The 23,675-nt window shown below is 46.4% G+C and overlaps 1 protein-coding gene across 1 annotated transcript in view; it reads right to left on the minus strand.

The window, feature by feature from the left end:
• Positions 1-431: 431 nt before the first annotated feature.
• The window catches only part of LAMA3 (laminin subunit alpha 3), a 77,529-nt gene continuing 54,285 nt past the window's right edge, over positions 432-23,675 (minus strand). The window contains 10 exon segments of the mRNA XM_021686060.2: positions 432-1,016; positions 1,761-1,880; positions 3,170-3,263; positions 5,773-5,903; positions 6,000-6,159; positions 10,790-10,930; positions 12,730-12,913; positions 17,092-17,261; positions 21,592-21,745; positions 22,839-22,970. Of these exon segments, the coding sequence (XP_021541735.2) occupies positions 871-1,016; positions 1,761-1,880; positions 3,170-3,263; positions 5,773-5,903; positions 6,000-6,159; positions 10,790-10,930; positions 12,730-12,913; positions 17,092-17,261; positions 21,592-21,745; positions 22,839-22,970 (1,432 nt within the window). The 3' untranslated portion in view covers positions 432-870.

The raw sequence follows: 23,675 nt of genomic DNA on the forward strand, positions 1-23,675 counted from the left end.
CATGGCTCATTATTTTGTCGGTAAAACCAGAAGCAAGTCCTCCTTCTTATATGTTAGCTTGTCATGCAAAGCTCTAATTATAGGATGTATAGCCATCTCAGCTCCCTCCTAGACAGTCTTTGCCCTCAAGGAATTGATAATCATAATTGAGACTTGGTTGGTAGCAGACTGTACGTGGGAAACCAAAGGGAAATAGAGGTTCATTAATTCAGTTTGTTAGTTATTTACTATTTTATGAATAATTGTGTGTCTCCCCAGTAGGACTGCATATTCCCTCAGGGTAGGAATTACTTTTTGTGCCTGATTGTGTGTCCAACATTGAGCACACACGGTACCTTACCGGTATGTGCGTAACGATCACCTGCAGAAAACTGTGTTGTAGGTGGCCCACTGAACACGTGCGGAGGAATTAGTACAATTAACAATGCCCATCGAGCCATTGGTTTAATGCTAATAAAACATCATCATTTAAAGAGTACACTGCCTTTATTTAACCCCATAAGTTATAACCCCTTAACACATGTACAATTTTTGTGTTTTTAAAGTGCTTTAAAAGATATTTATTTTTTTTTAACAGGTGGAAGATAATGTTCTTTAAAAGACATTTCATTTTTAGTGGGAAAGGACATTACCAAAAGCGTGTAACAATTTGTTCATCATCTTCAAGAAATGGGATTTCTATGTAAAATACACATGGAGCACTGAGTGCCAAGATGATGAGTATGGGTGGTCAGAATTCAAAATGAGACTTGCTAGCAACCCGGTCTAGAGGGTGTCTTAAGTCAAGAACGATCCTGCGGGGAGAGAGAGAGGTGTGTTGGGGAACTGGGCTCTTGGAGGTGACTTCCCTTGCTGTGTGATGGGTTTGAGTTAGTGGTCAGGACAGCCATTCAGACTGACAGTCCCCTGGGTGCCCACGGCTTCTGTGACAGGGATGGGAACGTGGTTCACTTGAACATTCTTCAGAGAGCCAAAAAATGATTTCCACACCGGGAGCTTCAGTGTCTTCAAACCGGCTTCAAGAGAAAAGAAGAGGCATTCAGTGGATAATTCATACTGTCAAGTGAATGTACCCAATTTAAAAAATAGTCTTCTTCGAGCTCAAGGGACCGAGGGTCTCGGGCCACCTGGTCACCTCCTCCTTTGAGCTGGCCCCCCACACCCCAGCCTGCTGTGATAAATCAGCAACAAGGCTACTCTTCAAGTTCTTCAAAGGAGCCAATTCCACAGCCCCAATCAATAAATAATAACTCTGAACTCTTGTGCTTTTTATGGGTCATGGAAGACCCATAAAATTAACAAATCATTTGGAGGAACATAAAAGAAGGCAGAATGACAAGGCTCCTTCCAGGCAAAATTCCAGAACCTGCATGGTCCTCCCATTCTGGCCCCCCAAAGCTTAACTCACCAGCAAAACTAAACACCTAGAGAGGAGAGACCAGTTTCTCAGCCCCTTTCCTGATTCTTTGCTGATATCAGGCTTCTAGGTTAATGCAGCCTCTTAAGAGGGGCTTATAAATGATAGGCTTGGGACAGAAGCAGCAGCAGTAAGATGGCCCGGGCTAGACAGTGTGCCCATTGCTAGCAATTGGGTTTTCCCATGTGTTGGAGCAAAGGGCCTCTCTGTCTCCACCATCCAGCCAACCGCTGCCCAGCTAATCACCCATGGGGAGGGGCACTGGGTTTGCTGGGTTAAGATGGACATGTTAAGAGCTGACGTGGGGCAACACAGGTGTAGAAGAAGCTAAGACGAGAGTTACCTGGGACACCTCCAATGTGTAGTGGCTCAGGATTGCTGGCAGGTGGCAAGGGGAGCCGTCCAGCTGTGTAGCTATTCTCTGCGTCCAGCTCCAGGTGTAGGATGTGTTGTTTTATGGTGACTGGGGGAAAAGGAAGCTCGTCAGGTCGGTCCCCCGAGGAGAGCCCTGCCCAATGTTTCATGTCTAAGCTAGGGTGTCACCACGGGCTTCTGCTCAACTCATTCCCATGAGAGCGCTGTTGGTAGGAATTCGGCCAACCTAGACTCAAATGCAACTGATTTCTCCACACCAAGTGGTATTTAGGTGTTCCACATATATTACAGAACTTAATCCTTAAAATGAATCTGTGAGGAAGATATGATTACTCTTCTTTCCCAGAGAATACACTATGACTCTCAAGCATTGAGGAGCCTGACAAGACAGCTTGGTTGTAAGTTGAATGAGTTGGGAATTCCGACCCTCCGCTCCAGAGGCCATGTTTATTTCATGCGATCTTAGCTTCTTTCCAGGGAGACGCTGATTCTAAAAACGGAGTCGCTTTTGACCCTCCAAATAAAATTCCTCCAATATTAACAATTGTAACTAATCGCCATGGAGTTAGCATTCCAATTAGACAGGGAGAGACTAGTTTTTTTATAAAAGGTATTTTAGCCAATGTGGTTTAATGTATCTCCAAACTAACGTGCCCAGGTTATTCATAAAACAGCAGATTTGGTTTGGGAGGCTATGCCTGTTCTCCACTCAGTGGTGTATCTACATCGCTTGTTGTAATATTAAATAGTGGCTGAAAAAAATAGCCCAACAATGAACTTCAACAATAGTAAGAGCAAATACTTACTGGGCACTTACTACATATTGGACCCTGCTGCGCGCTTTACATACATTATCCCATTTGATTTTCACCCCGGGAGGTGGACGCTACTTTTCCCTCCATTGTGCAGAGAAGGAAACTGAAGATAAAGAGCAATTAAGTGGCTTGCCCAAGGTCACTCAGGTATGGGCCGGAACTGAGATTTGACCTTTGTTCGTTTTGATTTCAGAGCCAAAATCTAAATCATAATGTTACACTGCCTTGAAAACAAACAGAGCTTATCAGTTTTCTGAGCTAAAAAAGAAAGAAAGAAAGAGAGAGAGAGAGAAAGAAAAGAAAAAAGGAAAGGAAAGGAAAGGAAAGAAAAGAAAAAAGAAAATCCTCTGAAGGCGACGGAGGACGGGCTGCAGCAACCCCGAATGGCAGTGGTACAGCTGGGGCTGACAATGGACCTGTTCTCACCGTTGTTAACCCACCGGGGCTGAGCCTGGTCAGACACTAATGGATTGAGGAGCTGAGGCTGCCTCTGGGACATTCAAGTCCAGAAGGAAAGGGAGACTGTTTCAGCGGGTGAACAACAGGCCACCGGACATCGTACCTGTCACGGAGTGCCACCGTCCATCACACAGAGACCGCTTTGGTGTCACCGATGTCAAGATCCCACCTGCCTCACTGTCCACAGAGGCCGTGACCTGGAACACACGTGCATTTTCCCTTCAGAAGGGCTGGTAGAGCCAACTTCCCTGGCTTCTTCCCTTCCCGACCCCTCCCACCGCGCCAGCCCCGAAGCACTTTAGACATAAGCCCCCTCCCATACCAGGTGACCATACGGGGGGCCAGTGTTTGCAAGAATCTCTCGGCTGCATCCCTCCTAGGCAAGCAAGCTGCAAACCCAGGGCCCAGCCTGAAGCTGTTGCCAAAGGCCATGAGCCCTGTCCTCCCAATCCCAACCCCTCCCCTGTCAGGCTGAGCTCAGAGGGCACTGACGAGCACTGAAGACCCTCCTCAGCTATTAATACGTGACGGTGGCTCTGTTTAGAAGGATGTGAGATTTGGAAGGCAAAAATGCTGGCTGAGGCGCACGCACACCGTGCTGCAAGGCCCAGACAATTATAAGAATTCCATGAATGCATGCCTTACACAGGGGTCTTGTTCAAGGAATTTAGTGAGCTCATGGATGGCATTTGACTGGGCACGCAGCAGGGGTCCGGCACTCATGCTAGGGTGTAGAATTCAGCATGCCCACTCTCTGGGCCAAGGCCAAGGGCTGAAGCAAGGTGAACGAATGCGAGGACAAAAATAAGCGAGCTGGTAACTAATTTGCATTAATTTGCATGTAGCTAGCCAGTGCTGCCAAATCTCAGGCAATTTTCCAGCTAAACAATGTCACTGCCGTTACGAAGGTCATCAGGTCTCGATTTTTGTGTGCGTGATTGTTTCCTCTCCAGAAGCCCTCCTGGAGCCCCTCCCGTCCCCTGAAAAGCCAGCCTTCTCTCCAGGCCAGCAAGCTGCTCCTGCCTCTGGCCTGAGGCCTTGCTCAGACTTAAAGGCTGCATCTCAAATACAAAGAGTTCTAGGAGTTTGGGCTCTTTTATCTTCTTCTGGGAGTTTTCTCCTCACCGTTAATAAGCTGTGGAAGGGTAGAGGTGAAGGAAAACTGCTTATTATGGCTAAACAGAAAAACACAGGCCCAGAAAGGAGCCACTCAAGGCAATTCATCAAACCAGTGCTGAAGACCTAACCTAAGTAACGTCTCAACCTCCCCTAGAAACGTAGTCTCAATAGATCAGTCAGGAAGTTTCTGAACAGCACCCATGACATTGTAATCTGTCACATGGGCCTTCTCCAGCACCACGCCCCCAACCCCACCCTGAAAGTTAGGTGAGGTAATCCACCTACTAAGACCCCCTGCCCTTCCCCTAATGGAAGGTGACCTTGCCTGGAAGAATCCTTTCTTTTCTTTTCTAATGACTTCCTTGCCCCACCCTCATTCCTATAAAACCCTTCCATTTTGTACAACTCAGAGCCCTCCTCTACTTGCTAAATGGGATGCTGCCTGATTCATGACTCGATTAATAACGTCAACGAGATCCTCGAATTCACTCAGTTGAATTTTTTCTCTTTAACATTATCATGATTTGCTCTTTGCCTTGAGGCCTTCCTGGAAGGATTTGGTTTTTAAAAGAGGTTTTGAAAAGGAAAGAGACAGGACTCCAGTGGTGAGAGTAGGGTATTGACCAGGCCCATGAGGGATGGGCAGGAGGCCACAGAAGGCTACCCTGAAAGAGAATCCCATGCCAAGCCAAAGGAAGCCTGGGGAGCAGACCAAGGGCCCAGCCTGGCTGCAGAGGCCAGAGATGCTGGTGGGTGGTATAGGGACCATAAGGGAAATCTGAAACTGACTCAGTAGACACCAAGCCATGGGCATAGACCTGGTGTAGACAGCTGTTGGGCATAGACCTGGTGTAGACAGCTGTTGGGCATAGACCTGGTGTAGACAGCTGTTGGGCATAGACCTGGTGTAGACAGCTGTTGAGAACATCTATCCCACAACTCCTGGCACTGCCCTTATGAATAAAAGTAGAGATGTGACAAGGGTGAGGGGGAAGAGAGAAAAATGAACATTTATTGAGTATATGACAGTCCTATTCTCTTGACAAAAGCCCTAAGATATAAGCATTATCATCCACATTTTAAAGATAAAGAAAGTGAGTCTGAAGTAGGTTAAGTAGCTTCCCTAGGGCCATATAACTAAGTGGTGCAGGTAGAATTCAGCCCGGCTTGTTTGAGTTTTCCCAGGTTTAAAGATGATGAACAGGAAACATGATGACCAACTGACTTGCTAAAGGAAAACAGTAAGTTAGCCCTGAAATCAGGTCTCTTAAAACAAGATGGGATCGGGCGCCTGGTTGGCTCAGTTGGTTAAGCGACTGCCTTCGGCTCAGGTCATGATCCTGGAGTCCCGGGATCGAGTCCCGCATCGGGCTTCCTGCTCGGCAGGGAGTCTGCTTCTCCCTCTGACCCTCCTCCCTCTCATGCTCTCTCTCTCAAATAAATAAATAAAATCTTTAAAAAAAACAAAACAAAACAAAACAAAAAACAAGATGGGATCCCACTCTCACAACGCCCCCTGCTGTGGTCTCCGGAAATGAAGGTGGTTCTAACGGAAACCCACAGACCCTGTCATCACACGGTACGCACCTTTCCGGCCTCCATATAAACACATAAGTGCCTCCCCGGCTGACTCCCGACGTGTATTAGGATGCCAGTGAGGCTTCTTGGGCGAATGCTGAAGACCAGCTTAAATTCGGGCCCCAACAGCACAGAGTTAGCTTTCAAAAGAAAAAAAAATTAGAACATCATAATTCAAGAAAAAGGACCGAGTTCTTCAGACTCCAAGACATAAACTCTTCCGAACTGCCCCTTACCTAGGATGACATGACCTCCTTCCCGGGAGAAATAAATGCCTTTCTCCAAAGAGCCACCCACGCAGGGGGACACACCAACGCTCACAGAAGGGGTGTCCAGGGGTTTCAGATCCAACTGAAAGTTCCTCAGGCATCCCACAAAGCTGTTTTGGGGGAGGCTCTGCAACCAAGCGGAAGAGAAAGCAAACTGCATTAAGCCACACCTCCCAGACACACTGGGGCAGCCAAGGTTAAGGGCAGGGCAGTTGTCTGCAAAAGCAGGCAGGTAGGGGGATTCAACCAACCTGCCCGAGACAGGTGGGCCTGACGGTTGTATTTGGCTCCCTGCCCACACTGCCAAGAAAAACCTGCATACCAGATGTCCGGTGGGTGGCTGAAGTTTGAGGGGGCCACCAAACCAAGCGGTGTGTGTGCAGAGGGCAGGGGCGGTGGAGGCTGCTGGCCAGTGCTGGTCAGGGACCTAACCCTGGTCCGCACAGACGGGGCTGTAACAGGGGAAATTTCTGCCTTACGGTGTACTTAGCTCACCGTCTCTTTGCAGGTACAAACCACTTCTGAAGTTTTCATGAGCCTATGTGATTGCTTAATGCAGGGCAGCTGACTGAAAAAGAGGCCAAAACATTCCAAAAATAATAAAGTGTAAAAAAGCTTCCTATATTGTTGGGCTCAGTGCACCACCAACAAATCACGAATGCTGTGGAGTTAAAATAAGACACAATGCACAGCATCGGGGGCATGCGTGGAGCACCTACAGGTGGCCTGGAACAAGGTCTCCTCACTTAGGGCCCAAGGACGCACCTCTGGGGATTCTGTGATCCCTTAAATTATATACCTATGTTCTCTGTATGTGCATTTTTCTGGGAAGAAAGACTGTAACTTTTAAGAAACTTTCAAAAAAAAAAAAAAAGAAAGAATCACTGAATAAAATCCTTAAACTCCCTTCCAGAATAAATGCTTTTAGGACTCTGGTATCCTATACAACAGATACAGTATATGATAATTTTAAGACATGGTGATATTAGAGACGCATATTATCAACAATAAACTACCAACTGGACTCGGTGATGAAATTTTTAGTTTCGGGCGCCTGGGTGGCTCAGTTGGTTAAGCGACTGCCTTCGGCTCAGGTCATGATCCTGGAGTCCCTGGATCGAGTCCCGCATCGGGCTCCCTGCTCGGCGGGGAGTCTGCTTCTCCCTCTGACCCTCCCCCCTCTCGTGCTCTCTCTCATTCTCTCTCTCTCAAATAAATCAATAAAATCTTTAAAAAAAAAAAAAAAAAGAAATTTTTAGTTTCTTAAGATTTACCATCTAATACAATGAAGAGCCTGCATCCGAAACCAAGCTCAGACTGTCCAGGGAAGGTCATCACCTAACACTGGATCCCTAATGGCAGACTGCAGGTTTTGGTTTCAGAGGCAGACGCTGATTGGATGTTGCCTGCCCTCTGAAAGGATATGGAGGAGAGTAGTCCATGGTTTGCACCCTCAAGGGGGAGGAATGCTGCAAAAAGAAGCTTGGTTTATAAGAGTGATGTACATGGAGTACGATGGGCTGTCCCGTATATTACGATGCTGAGTGTGACTTATTCAGGTCAAAAGAATACCCATATTGTGCTCTTGAATAGCTACCCACCCTGTGATTTCTCTGAGAGGGAAACAGGTATAGAGGTTACAGAAAAGCAAACATTAACATTGAGGATTCTCTTTGGCAATTAATGTTATCTATTATATATGTATTATACCATATATCACATAGATATTACACTATATTATATGATATTCATTACATATAATACATATGTATTATTATGTACATTATTAATATATACTGATTATATATAACTATATTATATATTATATATATATGTATATTACATGTATAATATAAAATAAAGCAAAACAATACTTTCTGACTTGCTGGGGCTTTGGCCCAAACCCCAGTGCAAAACTCAGGTGGGCCAGGCTGAGCCTATGCCCAGGCTGAGACATAGCGGCCGAGGCTAGGTCAGCCTGACCGCCTAGAATCGAAGTTGGCTGAAATTTCCTCTTCTAATTATGTCCATTTCCAGGCCCAGATTTGAGTCTTGGCCCTTCCTCCCTCACTGCAAGCAAACATCACAGCAGGACGGGCCAGCAGCCCCGAGGAAAGGGGCAAGAGGGGCTGAGCGTGGGGCAGCACATTCAGGCGAGGGCGGTCCTAGGCCTGAACTGTCGACAGGACCATCTTCCTTCACTGTGTGGGAGCGAAAGGCAAATCAGGGAGAAGAGAGACAGCTGCGTGTGGTGCCCCATGTAAGGCAGGTGAGGTGGGGGCTCTGTTGGCATCGGAGGAGAGAGGAGGGACAGGGCACTCACGGAGCCCAGCCTTGGAGCCATGGCCACATCGAAACCTTGGCACTTTCCTAAGTTTGGTTCTTGAGATAATTTTATTTCAGACACCAAATAACATTAAAACACATATTCACTTATTAAGTTAGTTCTTTTTCACTTCCCTTTCTAACTTTCTGATTAAGACAAGGAACACATTCTAGTTTTGCGTTATTATGTCTTAAATGCCACTTATAATTACCTAATATAACGATCACTTGTCAAACTCTTTTTTTTCTCCAAATGGAGTATAGGCACACTATCTGACCAGACTTTAATAACACTGTTTTGTTTATATATATTTATATTTATGGTTACCTACTCTTTATGATAAAAAATACTGGGTTTCCATTTATGGGGAGACAAAAACATCCTTTAAAAATAAACTTAAATTTGGGGCGCCTGGGTGGCTCAGTTGATTAAGTGTCCCACTGTTGACTTTGGCTAGGTCATGATCTCAGGGTTGTGAGATCGAGCCCTGCCTCTGGCTCTGTGCTGGGCGTGGAGCCTGCTGAAGATCCTCTCTCTGCCCCTCTCCCCCCAACAAGCACATGCAAAAACAAACAAAACAAAACAAAACAAAACAACCCAACAAAACAAAACAAAAACAACAAAACTTAGTGAGTTGACCAAGAGCAAGCAATTAAGTAATTTTTTTACCTGTGTTTGGCAAAGATGATGAAGGTGACACAAATTGCTAAAGTTTGGAAAACATTATCTTAAACAAAAATCGCCATCTACAACCTAAAACCTATGTTTCTGCATTCCCTGGAAGAGAAACTAACAGATTCCTATCTATAAAGCCATGGAGAAGCCCTAGATTCATTCCTCCAGGCCTGTGTGTCAAGCTGAACCTTAAAAGTGAAGGGTTGGGGGGGTTCCTGGGTGGCTCAGTGGGTTAAGCGTCTGCCTTCCCAGGGTCCTGGGATCGAGCCCCACATCAGGCTCCCTGCTCAGCAGGGAGCCTGTTTCTCCCTCTCCATCTCCTTCTGCCTGCCACCCCCACCGCTTGTGCTCTCTCTCTTGCTATCTCTCTGTGTCAAATAAATAAATAAAATCTTAAAAAAAAAAAAAAGTGAAGGGTTAGGAATGGGGATTATTCTCTGTGGGCTTTGGGACATTAATTAGGTATTTTAAAAAATTATTTAAAATATTTCAGATTCTTGAATATCTTGTATCTTATATAATTATAATGATTATATATTAAAATGTTTTTAATTGAGATATAATTGACACATAACGTTATTTTCAGGTATACAACATAGTGATTCTCTCTCTCTCTCTCTACATATATATATATTTATGTATAATGTATATAGTGGTATGATTACCACAATAAGTCTAGTTAACATCCATTGCTACACATAGTTACAAATCTTTTTCTTCTTGTGATGAGAACTTTTATGATTTACTATCTTAGCAACTTTCAAATATGTAATACAGTATTATTAACTATGGTCACCATGTTGTACATTATATCCCCAGGACTTAATTATTTTATAACTGAAGTTTGTACCTTTTGACCACCTTCATAATTACATCATAAGGTGAATTATTTTTATATATGGTTTTAAAACGTAACTATTTTCTTTTGCACCAAATGCTCACCATGCTAAGTGTACTTACCGTCCATCACCAAAGTTATTACAATATTATTGACCATGAACCTGCTGTACTTTTCATCCCCATGACTTATTTATTTTACAACTGGAAGTTTGATCTCTTAATCCCTTTTTCCTATTTGGCCCATCCCCACCTCCCCTTCTGCCAACACCAGTTTGTTCTCTGTATTTATGAGTCTGTTTCTTTTTTGCTTGTTTGTTCACGTTTTGTTTTTTAGATTCTACGTATCAGTGAAATCATATGGTATTTGTCTGATTTATTTCATTTGGCAAGATAGCCTCTAGGTCCAGCTCTGTTGTTACGAATGGCAGATTTCATTCTTTTTTATGGCTGAGTAATATTCCTCTGTGTGTGTATGTGTGTGTGTGTGTATCACATCTTCTTTATCCATTCATCTATCAGTGGACATTTGGGTTGCTTTCATATCTTGGCTATTGTGAATAATGCTACAATAAATGTAGGGGTGTATATTTCTTTTTGAATTAGTGTCTTTCTTCATTTTCTTTGGGTAAATACTCATCAGTAGAATTACTGGATTGTATGGAATTCCTATTCTTAATTTTCTGAGGAACCTCCATCCTGTTTTCCAGAGTGGCTGCAGCAGTCTGCATTCCCACCAACAGTGCACGAGGGTCCCTTTCCCCCACATCCTCACCAACACTCGTTATGTCTTGTCTTTTTGATAACAGCCATTCTGACAGGGGTGAGGTGAGATCTCGTTATGCTTTAGATTTGCATTTGTCTCATGATTAGTGATGCTGAGCATCTTTCCATGTGTTGATGAAGCATAACTACTTACCTTTGGCTTCCCTGAGGGAGATGATCCCAGGTAAACTGGTGCTCTGAGGCTGATAGTGGTATTTCCAGGCAAACTTCCCTCCTGGGCCCTCAGACCATCCAGAACCAAGTGCCCCTTCTCTCCATCTTGCCCAAACACCACCTTAAGAGTAAAGAAAATATATTAATCATGTTTTACCTCTGACAATTGGTGATGTATTTTATTACTGGTCACTGGACATTTTTTATAACAATGTTTTTCTGTTTCTTCAAGGAGCTTTAAAAGATCAGAAATTTTTTCCCTAGTATTGTCATCATCATCACCATTTTGTGAGATTATGTTAGATATTGAAGACAGTAAGCTAGAAAAGTGAGCTTTATAAGAAGGATTCCTGGGCCCCTGGGTGGCTCAGTTGGTTAAGCGACTGCCTTCAGCTCAGGTCATGATCCCAGGGTCCTGGGATCGAGTCCCGCGTCCGGCTCCCTGCTCGGCAGGGAGTCTGCTTCTCCCTCTGACCCTCCTCCCTCTCATGCTCTCTGTCTCTCATTCTCTCTCTCGCAAATAAATAAAATCTTAAAAAAAAAAAAAAGAAGGATTCCTTGGTGTGCCTGGGTGGCTCAGTTGGTTGAGTGTCGGACTCTGGTTTTCAGCTCAGGTCATGATCTCAGGGTCCTGGGATCGAGCCCCGCTTTGGGCTCCATGCTCAGTGTGGAGTCTGCTTGTCCCTCTCCCTCCCCCTCTCCTCCTTCCTCCCTCATGTTCTCTCTCTCTCATATAAATGGATAAAATATTAAAAAATAAAAAATAAAAGTCCTTCGGCAGGGCTCCTGGAGCAAGGGGCCATGGCTACTTCTTCTACTAACAAGGGAGGACACATTTTCAACTCTTAGCTAAAAGTCAAGATCCCTGGGCTCTAGGGTGGACTCCTCCATCTCACGGCTATGAGACCGTTCACTAATGCCTCCCCAACTTATACTCCCAGCTGTGACCTCTGGCCTTTACTATCTAGAATGGTGGGCTTGAATGTCTGACAGGCCACTCAACCCTAGGAGGTTCACAGCAGAACCCTGGCTCTTCCCCAGCTCTAAATTGCTCCTTCCCTGGCCACACGCCCCTTCTCCCCATTTTCTGTGTCTCAGTAGCAGTCCCTCTGCCGTCCCAGTGGCTGGCCCCAAACCACAGGACTTGATACGGACCCCTCTTTCTCTCACGCTCTACATGCGACCCCTCAGCGAGCCCTCTCGGTTTTCGGAGAACATGCTAGACAGTTTATTTCCGTGCATGTTCCCCGTGGCCTCTTGAAGCGAAGGCAGCGGCGTCCATCTTGCCACTCGTATCCCCATTTCATCTCTTCAGCTAAAGACAGCTTTGAAAATACCCATCTGTTCATGCAATGCTCCTTATTTAGTTGAAGATTCTTCCGAAGCTTCAGAGACACTCAGAATAAAATCCGAGCCCTCACCTTGGCTTCAACGCTCCTATGATCTGGGCCCTGCCGGTCCCTTGAATCCCAGCTCTTATCCTGTATCTCTTGCAATCTGGGATGCCTTCAGGCAAGATCTGGAAAGCTAGGGATGTGGGTCTTTAATTAGGCTTGTGTTATGCAGAAGGCATTCTGGGTTCAGAGAGGGGTCCCAGAGACCTGGACAGTGTCTTGACGGAGAGAAACGGTCCAGGCAGCAGGGGTGGGAGGGGAAGGGGACAGAACCCAGGGAGGCATGGCGGGGACTGAAGAAGCAGTGAATAGAGCCCATCTTGGCACCGAGACATCCACGCACGACCTCCTTGCCCGGTGTGCGGAGCGATCTCCGCTGCCAAGGTGCTGGGGTGCTCGGTGCCTCTGGACACACAAGCTCGGCCAGTGTTGGGCTCCGCGGCAGGCAGGAGGCTGCGACCCCTCTCCAGGTTAGTTGGGGGGACTCCGCGGCGGTGGCGGCTTCTCACGCAGCCCCGGCTCTCACCGTGTGCCACTGCCCATCGTTGCACTTCTCTCTGCTTTTGAGCCTCAGCTTCTTCCCACCTGCCCCCAAGGCAAAGACGAGCCGTCCCTTGGAGAGATACAGCGCCATGTAGGAGTTCTGAGAGCCCCAGTAGAACACGAGGCCTCTGGGGGAAGCCGTCCGCACGTCCACAGCAAATTGTGACCTGTCGGGAAAAGAAAGCAACAGGCAAAGAAGGAAAATAGAGGGTTTTAGTGTTTTTAGTGTTTTTCTGAGTCCCTGAAGCCGGAAGAGAGGGTGAGGCACAGACACCCCAACCCCCGTTATTCAAATGAATAAACTAAGGCATGTACTGATTCAATGACCTATCTCTTTGGGAATTTTTTTTTTTTTAAGGTTTTTATTTATTTATTTAACAGAGATAGAGAGAGAGCACAAGTAGGCAGAGCAGCAGACAGAGGGAGAGGGAGAAGCAGGCTCTCCGCCGAGCAGGGAGCCCGATGTGGGGCTCGATCCCAGGACCCTGGGATCATGACCTGAGCTGAAGGCAGCCGCTTAACTGACTGAGCCACTCAGGCGTCCCTCTTTGGGAATTTTTAAAAGCTATTAGAGTCCAGCTATTAAACGTTGTGCATATGATTTTCTTACACTATTGGGGAATAATGAGGAAGCTCTATGGCACACTTAGCGGCTGGTGTAAGTGCTGGTACATGGCATGAAAGAAGGTGACTTACTGTTTAAAAAACATCTACATTTTAAAAAGTCATGGCAAAGTATATACATAACATAAAATTTGCCATTTTAACCTTTTTAAAGTGTATAGTAGGGTTAAGTACACGCACATTGTTGTGCATCCAGTCTCCAGAACTCTTCCCACTTTGCAAAACAGAAATTCTGTACGCATCAAACAACACCTCTGCATTCCCTGTCCCCCAGCCCGCCGTGTCCACCATTCTCCTTCCTGTCTCTCTGAATTTGATTACTCTAGGTCCCTCATATAAGTGCAATTATATAGTATTCGCCTGTCCGTGACTAATGGCTTATTTCACTTAGCAGCCTGTATCTTTTTAACCCAGTGAATATGCATTCTATTTTGTACACATGCAAGGAGAGGAAAGTTCTAAGGGGAAGTGTGTTGGGGCCGGGGGGGGGGGGGCGCAAATGGAATAACAAGGATTTGATTTAAGCATCAGGTAAGCATTTTCTTTCTGCAAGACATAGGCAGAGGCAGAAAAGTACAGATCTACCTTCTCCCACCCGCTTTTATGTTTCTTGGACCTTAATTAAGACCCCACTGATGATGGAACAGGAATTAAGCGAGCACCATGCAGTGAAAGAAGAAAATGAAAGTAATACTCCTTTGCATGGTGGTTACATATCATTTGCACATCGGGCTAAACAAGATTTACTTTGCATGGGAATTTACATTCACTCCTTTACCCAGCCACCCGTGCATCCAACAAATATTTAAGGAGGGTGCAGCACGCATAAGGCTCTGTGGTGAGCCCTGGGAATGCAGCGATGGATGTTTCACTCTCGAGCTGTTTCTGGTGCACAGATGCATTGACGAGGGTGCCTAAAAGGACAGCGTGCAAAGGTGGTGGGGGACCCAGGTATCAGCAGGCTGTCATCACCCACTCCTTGGGTGACAGAGGCAGAACCCAGGTCTCTCCTGTTTAAAGCTGCATCCCCAGGGGGTGCCTCATACACAGCAGGCACTTGACAAATAGCTGAGTTGAATTAAGTAGTTAATTGAATAGTTGAATTAAATGGTAAATGGAAAACTTGGAGCAGAATCAGGAAATGAAAGAGAAAATGGCACTGTTATTTCTCTTTGCTTTTTAATATCATGAGGCTGAGCAAACACTGAGAAAGTTGAATCTTTTAGATTAGGGAGTTTCCTTGAGGGTGATGTTCTTCAAAACGAAAGGGAAATCTATATATGTTAAATTAAACCAACCAGATGGTGACACCGCTCAATATTTCTCTTGGTGTAGCTGTGTGCGGAGGCTTGGAGAATGAGGGTTAGCCAATTTAAGGAGGCTATTCGAACTTGCTACAGAATTAAAGTACTTTACATATGTGGGCTTGGTTATCAGGCTTGACATTTGCTTTCCAGAGTTATTTCTTAAAGCAGCTTTCTTTCATAAAAGGCTAACTGACTAACACCCAAAAAAGACGCCAGTAGATTCAAATCCCAGCATGATACAGCAGCTCAGACTCTTCATTGCTGGTGGATGGGAGAATAAGGCAGAGAGTGAAGTGGCATTTTTATACATTCACCAAAAGGATAAAATAGTGGTGCAGCATTTTAAAGGAGAGGGAACGAATTGCTAGAATATAAATTAGAATGAAGGGCGCCTGGGTGGCTCAGTTGGTTAAGCGACTGCCTTCGGCTCAGGTCATGATCCTGGAGTCCCAGGATCAAGTCCCGCATCGGGCTCCCTGCTCAGCGGGGAGTCTGCTTCTCCCTCTGACCCTCCCCCCTCTCATGTGCTGTCTCTCTCTCATTCTCTCTCTCAAGTAAATAAATAAAATCTAAAAAAATTAAAAAATTAAAAAAAAATAAATTAGAATGAAAACAACGGAATAGCCCATATTCTGGACTTGCCTCATCCTGAAAATATACTCCGATGGCTACAATATTTGAGACTTCAATAATTTAAAAATTATATTTACTAGTGATTGCTTTTTACCACTTCCCCGTTAAAATGTTCCTTTTCCCATTTATTATGTATACGTTAGTGCTGCAAGGGAAGGTGCTGGGGTTGAATCATCAGAAGAAGCCAGAGAACTCGCCACACTGAGTGTGCTCTGAGAGGAGATGCGAGACAGGAAGGGGCTTTGTGGGGCGGGGGGAGGGCAGCGCTGGTGGGGGAGCGCCAGAGCCCAGGCAGGAGGGCGGGGAGGCTGGGCAGCATCTGCACAGAGACTTGGTCTTGACCAAGAGCACGGTGATGGGGAGTGGGCCTCCCTCCCAAGAGGTAGCCCCAGGAAGGGCAAATAACTGAGGGGGACCTCACTTCTCAGTCTCCCTTGGCAAATCAGGGATCCCCCAGCCTTTCGGTGGCACAAATGGAGATGGGGGGCTGCTGGCATAGGGTTCTCCTTCTGAATGCCACCCTTCCCTTTTCTGGCCTTCACATCTGCCTGTGAATCGTGCACTTGGCTTATTGAGTGGGCCTCCCAGGGCCAGCTCCTTGCAAGCTACTGCATCCCTCCCTGCAGGGAAAGCATTATCAGCTCCATTTAACTGATGAGAAAACTGAGGTTCAAAGAGATGTAGCAACTTGTGAAAACACTGATGATGTCAAGTTCATGGAGAGAAAGCTGAGGCTTAGAAAAGTTGAACAACAGCCTGTGGTATCCATCGACTTGCTGCTCCAAACCCCCTTTGAGTGAACCGGCTGTAGGGACACCGTGAGTGGCAGCCCCCAGCCCCTGTGCCCTCAGATCTGCAGTGGCATATGGGTGACTCCCAGCCAAGGACTGAGCTCAACAGCAAAACTAGAGCCAGGCCATTGATGCCCAACATTGGACTCTTCTAAGGGGTGACCTTTGCTTGCAGCGGCCCCATTGTTCACAGGTGCCGGGCCCCAGTCTCAGCGGAAGGCTCTTCCCACCAGCCCCTGCTGCCTCCACCTTTATCTCCCACAGGAACAACTCATCTCTTGCAACATCTAGTCCTATCTTCACATCCGCATCCCAGAAGACCGATCTGGCAAATGGCCTGAGGTCACACAGCCAGCAAGTGGCTGAGTGGGGATTGAAAGCTTGGTCTTAAAGCCAGGCCATTTCGACCCTGGGGAATTCTTCTGTACATAAATCATAAAGGAATTTTGGCACCTTGTTATTTATGTCTCCAAATCACATGAAAATGACAAGCCTTGTTTCCCTACTTTTTTTTCTGACATAATTAATATCTCTGTTCACTCCCTCCTCCCCAGAAAAGAGGCAACTTGTTAGCACAAGAAGTCCAAAAGTGCTCTCTAAAAATGATCTATCTGGCACTGAGTCTACTTACAAGAATTATTTTTCTCTGACTATAGAATGTAGAGAAGAAAGGTGATTTATCATAGAAATAAATAGCAGCTTTGAAAGGAAGTATCAGTCATATTTTTAGAACGCCGTCAATTCTACACCAGAGCGGAGCGGATTGTTTCAGCCTCTGAGCAGCGCACGCATGCTTTCCGGCGGCGGGGACGGAGCGCACTTGGGGCAGTCACGCGCCATGTCCTGTGCAGGTCAGCACCTCTTTCCACAAAAGTGGTGTTGCCACTTCATTAGTGACAGGTGCGTGGTGTCCTGCCGGCCGGCCTGCTCTGGGATACGATTGTGGAGTCAGGTTCTGAGTCGGTGTGGGGGCAGGAATATTCAAAATACCTGGGTTTCACCAACTCCTGGGGAATCGTGAATAGCAAGTGGCTGGTGGGCCTGTCCCCAAACCTGAGGGCTCCCTGACTGGCCTGGGCCCGGGGAGGTGGTAGGCAAGACTGGGCCTCTCGCCACATGTCCATGCTCCGTGGGAAGGCCACCGGCGTGTCCTGCAATGGCTGCAAGGCAGAGAAGCACAAACTTAGGACAGCTCATTATCGGGGGAAAGAGTATAGAATACTTATCTTGCTAAGAGCCTTGCTCAGTTTTTACTTCGATCCTAGGAGATTAATTCAATAGAGATGAATTCATCCTTGGGGAGGATGCACCTTCTTCCCATCTGACACAAGTCTGGTCTCTTTCCTGACAGCTGCCGCACCTGGGCCAGTGGGTATCCAGAGCCCCCCCCCCCCCCCCCCCCAACCCCAACACACACACCATGGAGCTGTGGAATAATCATAGTGTCTCTTGAGAGAGCCCGCACTGGGCCCGCAGCCTGAGCCTGCACCGCCCAGTCCCCGGGCCATGCAGCCACCAACCCGCCACCTCTCCTGAAGCCATTCACTTGGGTTTCTGCAGAAGGGCAGTGCAAAAACAGAGAGCAGGAACCAGAAGGGGTGTGTACGGCAGGGCGGGTGTGTGTGTGTGTTGGTGGGGGACCCCAGCCTGTCTCAACTTTAATTAGAATTGATCCACACACAGAAGTGTGTCCTGAGCTTAGACAATGTGTTGAACTTTTGAACAGAACAAAGTTTTAATGCTGAAAAACAACTGTAATAAATATAAAGTAGGACTAGAAAAAATGTTGTCAGAAACTGAGACTCTCCAGCCATTCCTCCCTTTTTCTCGGCTAAGAAGAACCCAGATTTTGATCCTGCGTCCACAACTCCCACAAGACCAGAGCTCAGCTGGGATCTCTATTTGTCGAAGGGAAGAGTGGGGATTCGCTGTGCCAGGGATTGGATGAGAGAGGAAGATGTGACCTCCCTCTTGGCCAATGAGCCTGGAGGGGACGTAGGGGGCGGGGCCTCTGAGAAATAATATCTTTACTAATAAAGTCAAGCTGATCCGTGGCTCTAGTGCTGGGCATCGTCCCCTGAGTATATGAAGCTCCGAACTACGCAGGGTGGAGCTGAGGTGAGCTGAGACCGGCCAGGCCTTAAGCCTACCTGTCCTCAAGCTGTCCGTTATGTGACTTTATAGATCCTCTTATTGTTTAAGTCATTTTACACTTGGAGCTAATAACTAAAGGCTCACCAACAAATTTAAATTCCTTCAAGATCAGGTTTTCCTCCCGGACCCAATTCCCGGACAGGGTGCTCAGAATGGAAACCTGATACCAGTTATTTAAAACATTCTGTGCTTACACACTGCTGAGTGGAGATGAGCAATCATGCCCACCAGAAAGTTAGATGAATTGCTTAAAACCACTTCAAATCCAGCCAAACCTGGATGCTGGTGGAGCTTCCTGCCTGGGGCTCGCAAGAGTGGGGCCTCACTCCCTCCCTGAAAGATTCTTCTTTGTGTATCAAGAGCAGTAACATCAAGATGAGCAGATTTCATAAATAACTTTTGTCACCAACTCTTCCTTCTCATAATGGCTCCCACGTCTTCCGGGGCATCCAGGCCCTACATCCTGGCCATGGTGGACACCCACCTCCCTTGCCTCTTCCCCGAGTTTAGCTTCCGTGTCCTCCTTTATCTCTGTGACACGATTGCCACTCCTTCCTTTTCAGTCCTAGTCCCTCTGCCCTGAAAGTCAGGCTCCTGACTCTCTTGTCTGGACTTTGTAGTACTTTGCCGGTTTGACTCCTTGTCTCTAGAACTTTCCCTCACCAAACCATCCCACAGGCTCCTGCCAGTTTATTTAAACATGGCTTAAAGCAGGCCTTTCAATGGCTTCATGCTGACTATAGAAAAATGTCAAAATTATGTCAGGCCATCCTATGCCTGATGAGGCTCAAATGTGGAATTCTGAGTTGACCTTGTCACTCTCCTTTCTCCACCCAATTTCCCCTGTTCACCAAGCTTTCCAAGCCTATAGAAGCCACAGGATGTAGTCTGAAGAGAATACCTGAGATCTACAGCCCTAAGTTTGAATTCTGAGTCTACCATTTACTGACTGGGTGCTCTTGGGCAAGTTGTTGTTTTTGTTTTTGTTTTTTTTAAGCCTCTCTGAGACTCAGTTCCCTACCTATAGAGTTGGTAGTTTATTCTGCTCTCCGAGGGGTGTGGTGAGAACTGAGAGAGCCTGCAAACTACTGAAGATCAGAGAGAATGCATGGAAAGGGTCTTGTACCTGAGCTGCACCCACATCCTGCCTCTGGGCTTTGGGCTTCTGCTCATGCAGCAGCAACACTCACTTGTCTAAATCCAACCCATCCTCCAGGCCCAGCTCCTGTGTCACCTCCTGATCTCTGGGCAGGCAAACTCCTGCCACCCCAGGCCTGTTGCATGTTTTGTGCCTTTCACTTAGGTTATGAGGGTATATAATGATCACAGCTGATGCTTACCATGTGCCAGGCACTTGGCTACATGTTTTGTGTTTATTACCTCATTTAACTCTCACAACACCACTACAAGATATTACTTTATATATCCTCATTATGTTGCAGGAAATAGACCCACAGAGAGGTTATATAATCACTCAAGGTCACACACCTAGTAAGCCTGATGCAAACCCAGTAAGTCTGACCCCAAAGTCTAGTCCTTCACCACGAAGTTTTGTGGCTTGTTTGCTTTCTTTCTGGCAGTGAGCTTTTGGAGGCAGAATCAATGTCTTATTCCACGTAATCTGGGGGCTTGCACGGAACAGGGGTACAATTAAATACAGTGTGTTCATGGAGGCTCCCACATGGATAACTCCAGTCCCCGCGCCCGCCATCCACTGAGGCCCACTCAGCGACATCTGACAGCCCCCCACCAGCTTTCTCCCTGTAGATGTCCTGCGGGCACCTGTCACTCAATATAAAACACGCTCCATTCAGTCTCTTCCTCTAAATACTTGTCCTTCTCCTATCTCCATGAACGGCACCTCCATCCATCCAATAACCTGGACTAGATGCTTTGGAATTGTATTAATTCCTGACTCTCCCTTACCACCCACATTCAATTATTATCTGGGTCCTGTACATTCTGTCTTCTAAATAGCTTTGAATCCATTTCTTTCTCTCCATCTCTACCAACGCTGTGTTAGTCTCTCCGTAACTTTCAGCCTTCTGATGAAAAAAGTGAATTCATGTGATTTCATTCCTGAAGGAGCCGTCCTAAAGATGTTCTTCTCGTAACAGTAAAATGACTCCCCTCTATGAACTATATTTCTTCTTAATAGCGTAGAACATTTCTGATTATGTGCTCTCTATTCAACTCCTCCAAATCACTGTGCTGCAGGGAAAATATTGGCAGGCAAGTGGCATGGGGTTGACGGTGAGCGAAAAGTGTGCTGAACAGAAGCGCACTGCTTTTAAGAGGGCACAGGCTGTGGGAGGAGGCTGTCTGGTTTTGAATTCCAACTCCACCTTCTATCTGTGGGAGCTTGGGCAAATTGCTGACCTTTCTACACTGCAGCATCTTGTTCTGTAACATGTGGCTGGTCATATACTCGCTTGCTATTATTACTTTAGTATGGTGATACAAAAGTACAGAAGGATAGTAATACTACTTCCTTCACAAGGTTACTTGTCGATTTAGTAAGAAAAGCCACTTAAAGAGCTTAGCGCAATAGCTAGCACGTAGGAGGTGCTCAGCCTTATCCATTAATCGTTTTAATTGTAACCTCCAGGCATGGGGAGGTCAGACTGTTGACCTTGGGCACAGCAAGGAATTCCTTAAGTCCTAACCCTGTGTCCAATTCATTATGATGCTTCTGCTCCTTCAAACCAGAAACTGTTCTTCCTTTCAGCCTCTCTTAGTGCTGCACATTAGGATCCCCTGGAAGCTTTATAAACTCCTGCCGCTTGGACCCACCTCAAGAGCATCTGACCTAATTGGGTGGGATGCAACCTGAGCATTAGGCTTTTAAAAACTCCCCAGCTGTTTCTAATGTGCAGTCAAGGTCAAACCGCACTGGTCTTGGCAAGGCCTGGGTGCGTGCATGCGTGCTGTCGTAAGAGGCAGGGTGGGGGGGTGTCTGTGGGCAGGGGAAGGGGCATGACTCCTGTATTCTAGAGAAACTCATTGTGCCTGTTGGAGACACAACAGAAGTGTCAAAAGAGCAAGACATCATCTATAGGACTTGAGAAACCTAGGATTTAATTTGTTCTGTCTCAAAAATTGCCAAATTTTCACCAAGATACAAAGTAAAAGAGAGGAAACATTTTTTACATTTTGGTATAATCCAACCGTTGCTGACCCACCAATCCCACTTCCTGGAGGCACCGACCACCAAGGGATCAGGCGATCTACACCCCTCCCTCGACTCCCACCCCTTCCCCAACATCTCACATGAGGTAGGATTCGCTTCTGAGAATCCCCAAGGGAGAAGCAAAAGCCAGTGTTGGGTACACTTACCTGGTTGATATTCAAAGTGTGGGATTTGTTAAACCTCGTAGAACCTCTGAGCAACAGGAGGAAAGGTGGTGGGTTTAAACTGCAGCCTCCCAGGGACACATCTCTCTTGAAAGTTTTATTGGCCAAGTCCAGGACCGCAGGGCTCCCTGATCGCCTGGAATGAGGGCGAAGAGGCAAACCACTGTCCAACTCTGAAATCTCAAGGAAGATGCACTGGCAGAGAGAGCTTGCTTCAAAACTACGCATTCTTACTGTCAGGCTTTAGGTGCATTTTCATCTCCTACCCGCGCATTATATCTAGAGGAGACACCAGAGGAGGATGGGCTGTGACCCACTTCTGCATTCCCTGTAATACCCAGCACCATGCCTTGCTGGCAGGAAGGCTCAGAAATTTCATTGACTTGAATGGTTAGGGCTGGGGCAAAGCCAGAGTATGATAGTGCTTTCTTTGGAACAGGTGTCATTTAGAAATGTGAAAATGAACTATGCAGAGAGGAGAAAAGTGGGCACCGATGACCTAGAATGATGGTAAACATCAGGAAACCTTAGAGGTGAGTTTGCAGAAGGGTTGGTCTTGCTGCATTTGAGCAGGAGAGTCTCACAGATAAATCTGCTTATCTTATGATTGTTGTCTGAGCCTTGATGGACAGCAGGAGCCCCCAAGCTCCCCACAGGTTGCCGAGGTTCCTGACCAGTCCCGGGCCCTCCTTCTGCCCTGGGGAGGGTTTTGGCTTTTATCTAAAAAGCGATCATTTTGAATCAAAAGAAAAGAACATCTAAACATTTGTGTGCAAGGACCAGGCTCCTCTCTCTATGAAAAGTCACGGTCGGGTTCGACATGGTAGTGATTTGGCTTCCCAGCAGTGCTGGCCCATGCAAGCCCCCAGCCCCCCAAAACAGGGGAGCACTGATGAAATCAAATTGCATGACCTTGATTAAAATGAAGTAAAATTTCAGTATGGAAAATCTTCAGGGCCATAATCTGAAAGTTAACTTTCACTCGACCTTTCCCAAGGTTCTGTGCCAAAGCTGTTCCTACAAAGGGAGGCTGGGCCCAGGTGAGGTGTTCGTGGGAGGTGGTTTGTTTCTAGTGTGTGTATCTTGTCTAAGAAGGCGTTTGAAAGTTGGCGGAATGAGAGCCTCAGGCTGCACGTGGTGACAAATCCAACTCCACTACTAGAGCAAGGGGATGCCCTCCCGGAGGCAGGCCACGCTCATCAGCCGCACACCCGCAACAAGGCACGCACCTCCGGATGAAAACGTTGCTGATGCAACCCTCGAAGTGACTCCCGCCCAGATACAGGGGATGCTGGGAACCCGACAAGTCCTGTAGCCTTTGGTTACTTTTCAGAGTCTGGTCATCAATGAGAAGCCGGAGTCTGGACGAAGAGGAAGGCAAAACAAGAGTGAGAATGGCAGGGAAGAAAAGTTTCTCACCACGTGGCCCACTGAGGCTCTTCGATTCGGGCTCCATATCTTTAACCTAAAGTAACCTGTTAAACTAGATTTATTTTTAAAGAGCATTTAAATTTAAAAAAAATTTTTTTCATGTATTTCTTTTATTGTATTTTTATTAAAGCAGTCTATACATACAGAAAGTGCACATATCCTGTGTGCTCAGTGAATTTTTTGCAGTGTGAATACACCAAGGACAGGAGCACCCAGCCACAGAAGCAGAAGCGACCAGCACCCAGGAACCCTGCCTTGTGCCCCCTTTTCCCCGTCTGAGGGTATAACCCCCGAGTCCTGAATTCTGATAAAAGAAATTAATTTTGCCTGTTTTTGAATTTTATATAAATGAAATCATAGAAGATGAATTCTTTTATGTGCGACCTCTTTCACTCAGCAGGACGCTGTGAGGTTCATCCACGGCATTCTACACATTTGTAGATCTTTTGTACTCATTACTCCAGTTTCATTCCCACATTTTGAATAGACCACAGTTGGTTTATCCACCCACCTTTTGGCTGATTGATTTTATTATTATTTTTTTTAATGAGGACATTGATACAGAACCAGGAAGAAGGCTAAGACTTACCAGTCTTAACACTAAAATAGTGTTAGCATCAAGGACACATACTTCA

This window comes from Neomonachus schauinslandi, chromosome 14 (assembly GCF_002201575.2).
Source record: "Neomonachus schauinslandi chromosome 14, ASM220157v2, whole genome shotgun sequence".
Lineage (NCBI taxonomy): Eukaryota > Metazoa > Chordata > Mammalia > Carnivora > Phocidae > Neomonachus > Neomonachus schauinslandi.